We start from the raw sequence: 9719 nt of genomic DNA, 5'->3' as shown, positions 1-9719 counted from the left end.
CCTAATAAACCCAACATACAACTTATCGAGTAACTAATTTGTGTAAATCAATAAAGTAACAAAGTTTCAAGAGTTGCCAACAATATAAGTTATAGCCTACAAAACCCAACATACAAATTATCGAGTAACATAATTGTGTAAATTAATAAAATAACAAAATTTCAAGATCTGCCGCCAACACAATAAATTATAGTATAACGCCATAAATAAAACTAATTCTCAATCTAGTGACATGCTTAAAACATAACATGGGCACAAACATGAGCTGCGTTGAGTTGAGTGCTTAGCTGCTCAGCGCAGCTTGGTTCGGATAATGCCGACCCGGAGTAGTTAATAGGTTTTGATGATTAGCCGAACTGGGCTGAGCACAACCTACATAACCATGGGCTCAACTTTTCCTACTAGCCCATTTTTTATATTACTGTTCTATGGGCCTATTTGACCGGATGAATTATAACATTGAGATTATTAATTTAAGAGACTTGCATTTCATTATTTAGTTGCAATTTTTTATTATCCAGATTAAATTCGGATGAACATTCTGTCTGATAAACTTGACAATTTCTATAGCTGATATGCAAAACAAATATGAACAAGAGTTACGTATCTCACTAATCCACTAAATAACTAATTTTACAAGTGGATGCTCCTATTCATCAAGTAAACGATGAACATGTAAAAAAAAAACAAGCTGGGATTAGAAACTGTGTTACTTATTTAATGGTTATGAGTTTGACACATCCTCATCCTTCAATCTATTCAAAAAAAAAAAAAAAAAAAAAGATGAAAAAAAAACAATTTGTATGGGAATGGACATCAAATCATAAAATAAAATTTTATGTGCCAAATGTAGTACCTACAAAATTAAACAATGTTACTGTGCTTTCTTCATTGGTTCTTTATTTTATAAATAATAACAATAATAATAATGATATTAGGGATGAAAATTGCGGAGAACCGTATTTTATTATGCAGGTACCTAATAACACAAAGTGGACTGAAAAATGGGAAATTCTATTTCCACACCTAGTTACCTCAATGCACACACTTAGGCCTCGTTTGGAAATAGATTTTTTTAATAAATTTTTAATTTTTTAGTTAAAATATGATAAAAAAAAAATTAGTATGTTTAGAATGACTTTTTAACTTTTTACGAAAAAAATGTGCAAAAAATAAAGAAAAAATTGAATCTTTGACTTTTTGATATAAGTTATTAGTTTTTTGACTTTTTGGCTAAAAAACACACTTGTCAAACGAGACCTTAATAATTTGATTATTAATTTTTGTTTTCATTCCACACACCAATTATTTCAATCATATCCTTAACTCATATCTTGTACACACCTCCTCAACCCTATTTCTACACACTTATTCAAAGTTGAAGAGTTATAGTTTGCCCTATTTCAGTTCATAGCGAAGACAATGAAGGAAACTCCATTGACACTAACTCCATTGAAAACCCTCCTCCATTTAACACTCTAGTTCCAAAATCTATTGGAGTTAACTATTACTTTGTTTCTATTTCGTTATTGCATTTGATACCATTTCGTTTTTTCTATTGAGAGCATTGCCAAATTAGAGTAAACCCTCATTTTTTCCTTGACGAGTTGTGATTTTGAAAATTCGGCATTGATTTTTTGAAATTCATTTTTTAATTCAACACTTAGTTTCTGAAATAGATTGATTCGTTCAACACTGTAGTTTCGAAATATATTGATTTGTATACGACCCAAAGAAAGTGATCATTCGTCGAGGTGTATACTTCGATGAGTCAGTGCCTGCAACAATTAAAGGAGGACCTTTCCTGTAGGGAAGTTTTGCTTTGTAATGAAAGTCCCAAGTATCAGCCTCTGATTGACTACGGGATTAGCCTTCTGCGGCAACACTAATAGTAGCTTATAGAAACTGTAATTACGAATAAAATAGAATATTTCGACACTGATTTTCCAAATTAATTGTAAAAAAAAAAAAAAAAAATCTGCACGAAAAGACTAAAGTTTTATTTGGTAGAGTTTTTGAAATTTAATTCTATCCATTAGTTTGAGTGTATTGTTTGGTTACAACTTTAGAAAATTAATTCCACTCACTTTTCAAAACACCCACTTTTTAATATTTTGTCACATCACTCAATTCAAACTCTTTTTAAAACTCATAACCAAACAAATTTTCACTTAAATCATAATTTCAAAATTCACAAACTCAAAATACAACTCTATTATCAAATTATAATTCTGAAGCTCTACCAAACGTAACCTAACTTTTTCATTACTATTTTTGCTGTTATTAGTCATATTTTTACTTGATTTTGAACTTTCATTGGTTTGAGAGTATTAATTTGCAAGCAATAGAGGAGTATAAAGTGTATAGCAAGCAAAGTGAGAAACAATAGAAGAAGTAACAAATAATGAAGAAACTAGGGTTTAGTTTTTTTTTTATTCAAAAAATATACATCGAGATTTTTTTTTTTTTTTTTTTTTTTTTTTAAATGTGCACAGAGAATATTTTGATAAAATATTATGAGTATAGGTTGATGTCCATTTTGGTCATTTTAATTTAGAATATAATTTTTATTAAAATAATATTTCATTAAGTGTGGAGTGAGGTAACTAGGTGTGTGGAAATAGAATTTCCCCTAAAAAACATATAAAACATAAGTTACCTTGAATAATCAATACAATATTTAATCAAATCACACAATTAAAATAGGTCATGAATTTTGTCCCAAAAAAATTTTCTTCGTCCAAATTCAGTCAACGCCCTCACAATCTCAAGGTAAAAGAATTTCAAGATATGATCAAATAAATTAGGACAAATGAAAAGTAATTACTCACTGATGGTTATAAAGGCGTGGCCATGCCACAAACGCATCCAAGTCATTGATTTGTACGAAACCTACAAAGAACCCACATAAGTCAATGATATGAATGAATGTGACAATAAGGCTAATTTTTTGGATGGATAGAGATTTTGAGAGAGAATATTCTCAGCTGCCAAAATGTAAATTAGCATAATAAGCATCCCTGCATTATTCTTTAATGAAATGATGGTGAGCTCTACTTCTGAATTGGATTTGGGTCAGGCTGTTTGAGTGCTTTATCACGCTCACTATTCTACTCACACTATTAGGACGAGGGATCCCTCTGGTGTTCGTAAGTGAAGCCCATCTCGGTGTCACTTTATGAAATGAATCCTATCACATTATGAATAAAAAATATAAAACAAATATGATCAAAAGCAAACTATAAAACATGAACGATTCATATTATAGAAATAGGTTCAGCTGGGCTCCATTGAAGGGCAAGGGTCCACTCATCCACTTAACCTTGGACAAGCTAGCCCTACCAAGAGTTCAATCAGCTATGGCGGTCCATCCACCAAGGCAAAAAAAACTTAATTAGTGGGTGAGCCAAATTAGCCATTCATGGCTATCAAACTTGTCACCTGAAAACGAAAGCTGCTTGGCTACTTCAGCCACTCCAAGGATTCTTTTGCTCTCTATAAAAGTGGTCTGCCATTGCTTTGGCCTCAACCAGATCAAACAATTTTAATTTTTACAGCTTTGGAAATTAGTGGGCCAACATGGTCCGCGAATGGTTTTTCCCATAGACCTAAAGAAGAAGCCATGGGAACAGAAGCTACCTCTTCACAACAGGTGGCACCCCGATATACCTCCCGTTGCTGAGGTTACAGTCGGAGAGGTCTTCAGGGTGGAGATGATGGACTTCAGCGGTGGTAGGATTACAAAGGAATACTCTGCCGAAGACATCAAGCATGCTGATCACTCTATTGCAAGTCCTTTCATTTATTTCCTCTTACCAGTAATACATCTATAAAAACAGCCAGTAAGATAGTTTCTCAAGATTAAACAATCATATTAATCACAAACCTTGAACACAGCCATGAAGGATGATGAAATAAATGAGAACTGGTTCATAATCTAAAATTCAAACATAGCACATGTATTGCGATACAAAGTGTTTGATTAATAAATTGTTTTGTTGTTGTTATATATAATATCTTCTGAAATAATTAAAAATGATTATTATCATATAACTATGTACTGATGAGTTGAGGTAAGGTTGAGTAGTGGTGGTTTTTTTTCAGTTGGAGGGTAGTGGTGGTTGAGTAGTTGGACTGGCTCAACAAAAAAGTAGGGATGAATTATCTAATAAGTAATTATAGGTTAAATTAATACTTAACTATTTATGATTCATTTGTAAGTCCACTATCCAAATTATTCCTGGAAAAAAAAAATTAATTAATTTGCTAATCATAATCATATTTGTCTACAAACAATATACGATAATTATGATTTTTAAAATAAATCAATCAATTTTTTTAAAAATAAATATAATAAGTCTGTGCAAACATAATCACTCTTATCATCATCAACCTGTGCATTACCGGAAGGTAGTTGGGGACCATTGGAAAAATAATCACTCAATGTGTCAACAAGTAATTGTCCCAAGTCAAACCTCCCTCTATGGATGCCAATCGGTTTTCACACCAAGTCCATAACAAACAAAGACCACACCTCTTTGCCCATATCACTCTACTGGTTCACCCCATGGCTCCTCCAACTCCAAGGCTAGTAGTACCAATAGACCTAAAGAAGAAGCCATGGGAACAGAAGCACCCTCTCCACAACCGTTGGCACCCTGACATACCATCGGTTGCTGAGGTCAAGACCGGTGAGGTCTTCCAGGTAGAGGTGGTGGACTGAACAGAAGGGATGATAAACGATGACGATTCTGCAAATGATATAAAATTCATAGACCTCTCATGGGTAAGTATGAACAAGAGAACTTTATCTACTTTATATCCAGAGATCAGATAGATCACTCTACTTCATAGCAATACAACTAACCCATTATGAAACCATTAAGTAACAAGTAGGAATAAGAAAGTCAACAATTCACCATATATATATAGTAGCTATATTCTACAATCCCATATACCCGATAAATTGATCTGATGAGAAGACATATATAGAATCTGGTTTTTTTCAAATCAATAACAATGATCAAATATACATACAACTTGCACAGGTACATTACCTCAGTGGGCCAATTCGAGTTCTTGATGCCGACGGGGATCCTGCAAAGCCAGGGGATCTTCTTGTAGTTGAAATCTGCAACTTAGGTCCTCTCCCTGGGGATGAATGGGGTTTCACAGCAACATTAGACAGAGAAAATGGTGGCGGTTTTCTCACTGACCATTTTCCCTGCGCAACCAAAGCCATCTGGTATTTTGAAGGAATATATGCTTATTCTCCTCACATACCAGGTAAATTTTGTGTTCCGGACTTTTCTTTTTTTTTTTTGGCCATCGAAAGAACATCATCAGTTTAGAGGGGGTAGGGGGAGATGTCGGGATTACTGTACAAGGCTCCATCCATAGGGTCAGGCTGTATCATGAACCTAAGAAGCACTGACACAACACGACACTCATTAATCACTTCTCAACGCGTATACATGAAACACAATATAAGTTCAAATAACATAACTTGGAATCCAATAATAAAATAAAAACAGTAAGTTAATACATATTATCCTCTAGAATTCAAAAATTATCTTTGATTTAAATATTCATATATAAGAAATATAATAATCATATAATCATGTCCTACATTTTTTAAAATTTTCCTCGTCGACATGTCCATGTCAGTGCTTAGGTGTGTACATATACTTCCCTGGTGTCCCCTGAAATAAAATTACTTTTTTTTCAAACACAACATAAATTTGTCTGTTTCTTTCTTATGCTACTTAAGCACTAATGTTGCTGGACAGGAGTACGATTTCTGGGCTTAACTCACCCTGGAGTAATTGGAACTGCACCTTCAATGGAACTCCTCAACATATGGAATGAAAGGGAAAGAAAACTTGAAGAAACTGGACTTCAAACTCTGAAATTATGCGAAGTTCTGCATTGGCGGCCATTGGCAAACCTACCAACACCCAAAGGTTGCCTCCTTGGCAAGGTATGATTTATTTAAGGAGTACCGATGATTGTGTGTCATTTTGGAAGCCCCTAGATACTTTCAAGATAGCTATTTTCCTCTACATTTTGGGTGTAGATTCAAGAGGGGACAACTGACTGGGAAAAAATTGCTAACGAGGCTTGTAGACACAAATTTTAAAACATGAAGTGTTTCAACACATTTTTAAATTTTATGTTACAAATGTTCACTGTTTAGTTTTTTGGACTAAACAGTGTTGATTATTTGAATAGCAGGTTCTTATTTCCGATCTGTATTTCAGATCGTTAATTACACATTTTATACAAATGAAACCTCCGATTAATGAAGAACAAAATAAACAACAAAAGACAATTTAAAAAAAAAAAGAAATATTTTATTGAGATTATTATGGGTTTTGAACCCTCGAATACAAAATACAGTTTGGGTTTGGAACCCTTTACCTATTTATCGCCATTAGCGTAGGCTCTTGAGTTCTCTAGGCTTCTCTTCTTCTTTCTTGTAACGATTTGTTTAGCTCTCAATTTCTTTCTCTCTCTTCTTTTCCACTTCTGATTTTCTGATCCCCCGTCTTGTGTGATGGTCCTCATATTTATGGAGGGCCATCAGGTGATAGGAATGCTTCATCTTCATTTTGAATTTCAAATTGAATGATAGCGCCTATTTGAATTTTGAATAATAGCGCTATCTGATTAATCATATATCTGATTAACCGGATTGATCTTTGGGGTTTCATCCTGTGTGGTGTCCTTGTTGTAGGCTCTACAGGTGTCATCTTTCGTAGGCTCCACGTGTCATTTGAGCATCTTGAATAACGTCGTTAAGAGACGACGTTGTTTTATTTATACACTTCAACGGAGCAGGTTAATCATTTTGGGAAGTGATTGCCTACAACAATCTTATTGTAGGCTCTATGTGTGTCATTGACTGTATTTGAAATTTAAACATAAATTTGGTTTAAAATTTATGTGCCAACAAATGCCCCTCGTGACTTGCACAAGTGAATTTTCTTAACTGTGCGAGTCACGACAATTTGGCACTTTTATCTGGATGATCTTTAGGTCTTGGATGGGATTATTTCTTTGCTTTGGTCTCTAGCCCTTTTTTTTTTTTTTGGTTGGGTTGACGGCTTTTTCATGAGCCTTTTTACTTTTGTTGCATGGGTCCTTTTTGTGGACTTGATTTTTTTTATTTTTTTATTATTTTTTTATTTTTTTCCTAAAGGGTCATGAATAAGGTCCAAGATTTAATTGGACATTTCCTTTGGTGGGCCTCCAATTTGCCACCATTTTTTTTTTTTTTTTTTTTTTTTGAAGGGTCATGAGTAAGGTCCAAAATTTAATCGGGCATTCCCTTTTGTGGGCCTCCAGCTTGCCAACATTTTTTTTTTTTTTTGTAGTAGATTGTTTTCTAGGCCCTCATGGATTTTTCTAAACCAACACGACCTTTTCTTTTCTAAGCCACCATTTTTTTTTTAAAATTTGGCCTTTTCTTTTGTGGACCTCCAACTTGCCACCATTTTTTACAGCAGATTTTTTTCTAGGCCATCATGGATTTTTCTAGACCATCATGGACTTTTCCTTTTCTAGGCCACCATTTTTTAATGGGCCCTTTTCTTTTGTGGGCCTCCAACTTGCCACTTATTATTTTTAGGATTTTTTTACAGCAAATATATATATATATATATATCTATATATATTTTAGGAGCAAATTTTTTTCTAGGCCATCATGGATTTTTCTAGACCATCATGGACTTTTCCTTTTCTAGGCCACCATTTTTTAATGGGCCCTTTTCTTTTGTGGGCCTCCAACTTGCCACTTATTATTTTTAGGATTTTTTTTACAGCAGATATATATATATATATATATCTATATATATTTTAGGAGTTTGTCTAAATGGAATAGGATGGATTGACATTGGTAGGATTTCTAATCTAACACAAACTCTTACTTAGTATTTCAAATCCTACCTAAACTCTTGGTTCTTTGAAGTATTTTAGGAGACCACTACCTCCCTTTTTAAGCAAAAATATTTGCTTATATAACACCTATTCATATATTTTTTCTGCAGCCCCTTTTTTTTTCCTGCAGATTTTGTTTCTCCCAGCAGAATTTTTTTTTGTTTTCCAGAAAATTTCCAGCAACTTTCCAGCCACTTTCCAGCAGCAATTGCTCTTTGAGGATACAAAAGACTACCCTCTATTCCCCTCATATCAGGTTTGCTTTGAGACCAATTTTTTTTTTCTTTCTTTAAGACCAAATACAGCAACTTTCCAGCCACTTTCCAGCAGCAATTGCTCTTTGAGGATACAAAAGATTACCCTTTATTCCCCTCATATCAGGTTTGCTTTGAGACCAAATTTTTTTCTTTCTTTAAGACCAAACAGCTTCTTTTTTCTGTGCTTTAGCTTCCATAAGATCTTCTTCTTCTTTTTTATCTTATAGCATCAATTTGTTTGTTGCTATGCTATTTGGCAAATTCTATTTTGTATATATATATATATATATATTTTAAATGGCCTACTTGTCAAACCACAAGGACTTTGCATGCTGTACACAATCTGACGCAATGTTATATCACAAGACTTTATGAGTATGTTTGGCTTGAGTTTGGGAGATGAATTTTAGAGATAAAAAGTACGAAAAGTTGTTGGGTTTGGTTTTTTTCCAAAAGATGTTTTGAAAAATTATTTTGAGAGAGAGTTTTGGAAAAAGTGATTAATTTGATGTGTATGGGAGAGAGATTTGTTTAGAAAACTTGTAAACTAAACAAGTTTTGGGAAATTTTTTTGAGAAAATTTGTTTGGTTTGATTACTTTTAAAAATTTATTTGTAGAGAATTTTTCTCAAAAATTTTTAAAAAACACAAACCAAACAAGGCCTATATCTTTGTGGTAGCATCCTTTTATTTAGCTTGGCCATCTAGGACTTTGCATGTTGTACCTCTATCATTCTTCTTCTTCTTCTTTTTTTTTTTTTTTGTACAGGACAATCTGGTGCTGTTTTATAGCATCAATCTGTTTATTTAGCAGATTTATTTCATGAACTCACCATTGAATGCTGTGCTTTTTATATGATGGCAAAAACTGCCCCTTTTGCTAGCCCATAAATCCACATAGTTCTTGAAATCAGGACAACCATGTAAACAAATTTTTAAGACCAAACAGTATCTTTTTCTTGTGCTTTTAACTTCCACAAGATTTTCTTCTTTTTGTTTTTTGATGAAGCTAAGACCTCTTTTTTCACTTAGCCCTATAGCAAAATTTCTTTCTACATGAGTCCCTCTTTTTTATTACACATATATAACCTGAATAAACCCCTTTTTTTTCTTTTCTTTTATTTTTACCTTCCAGCAGAAATTTTTTCTCCATGAGCCCTCTTATAACCCATATGAACCGCTCAGCTGTCATGTTTGTTAAGCAGATATGGCCTAAATATGAATAAAGACAGTCCATTTTGCTAGACCACAAACCCAAATAGTCAAACAAAGACCCTTTTTGAAGCCAAGACAAGCATGTAAAGATTGAAACCACACCTTTTTTTTCCAACAGCAGCAACCTGTTTGTTGTCGAGCAACATGTTTTTTTTTTTTTTTTTTTTTTTTTTTTTTTTTGTGGATATGATCAAGGAACTTGCTGCTTGTATCTTTTGACAAATGATAGCAAAATCCCAAGCTACAAAAATTTGCTTTGCCCTTTGGCTTCTTTGGCTAAGATTAAATTTTTTTTTTCTAATCTAATCT

General features: G+C 33.4%; 1 protein-coding gene across 1 annotated transcript; it reads left to right on the top strand.

Annotated features, from left to right (window-relative positions):
- The first annotated feature begins 3196 nt into the window (after window positions 1-3196).
- LOC145822451 (uncharacterized) lies at window positions 3197-6139 on the top strand. Its single transcript, XM_082919503.1, has 4 exons — window positions 3197-3788; window positions 5049-5286; window positions 5790-5980; window positions 6077-6139. The coding sequence occupies exons 1-4, from the start codon at window positions 3591-3593 to the stop codon at window positions 6137-6139; spliced, it is 690 nt and encodes a 229-aa protein (XP_082775629.1). The 5' UTR covers window positions 3197-3590.
- Window positions 6140-9719: the final 3580 nt, after the last annotated feature.

This window comes from Camellia sinensis, chromosome 1 (genome assembly GCF_055761805.1).
Source record: "Camellia sinensis isolate YWXY chromosome 1, ASM5576180v1, whole genome shotgun sequence".
Taxonomy (NCBI): domain Eukaryota; kingdom Viridiplantae; phylum Streptophyta; class Magnoliopsida; order Ericales; family Theaceae; genus Camellia; species Camellia sinensis.
Note: the sequence above shows the minus strand (reverse complement) of the source record. Positions and strands in the feature narration are given on the sequence as shown.

Coding starts and splice junctions, on each gene's coding strand:
- LOC145822451 (XM_082919503.1), top strand. CDS start 3,591: ATGGTTTTTCCCATAGACCTAAAGAAGAAGCCATGGGAACAGAAGCTA. Junction 5,287..5,789: donor TTATTCTCCTCACATACCAG/GTAAATTTTGTG, acceptor GTTGCTGGACAG/GAGTACGATTTCTGGGCTTA. Junction 5,981..6,076: donor AAGGTTGCCTCCTTGGCAAG/GTATGATTTATT, acceptor TTTTGGGTGTAG/ATTCAAGAGGGGACAACTGA.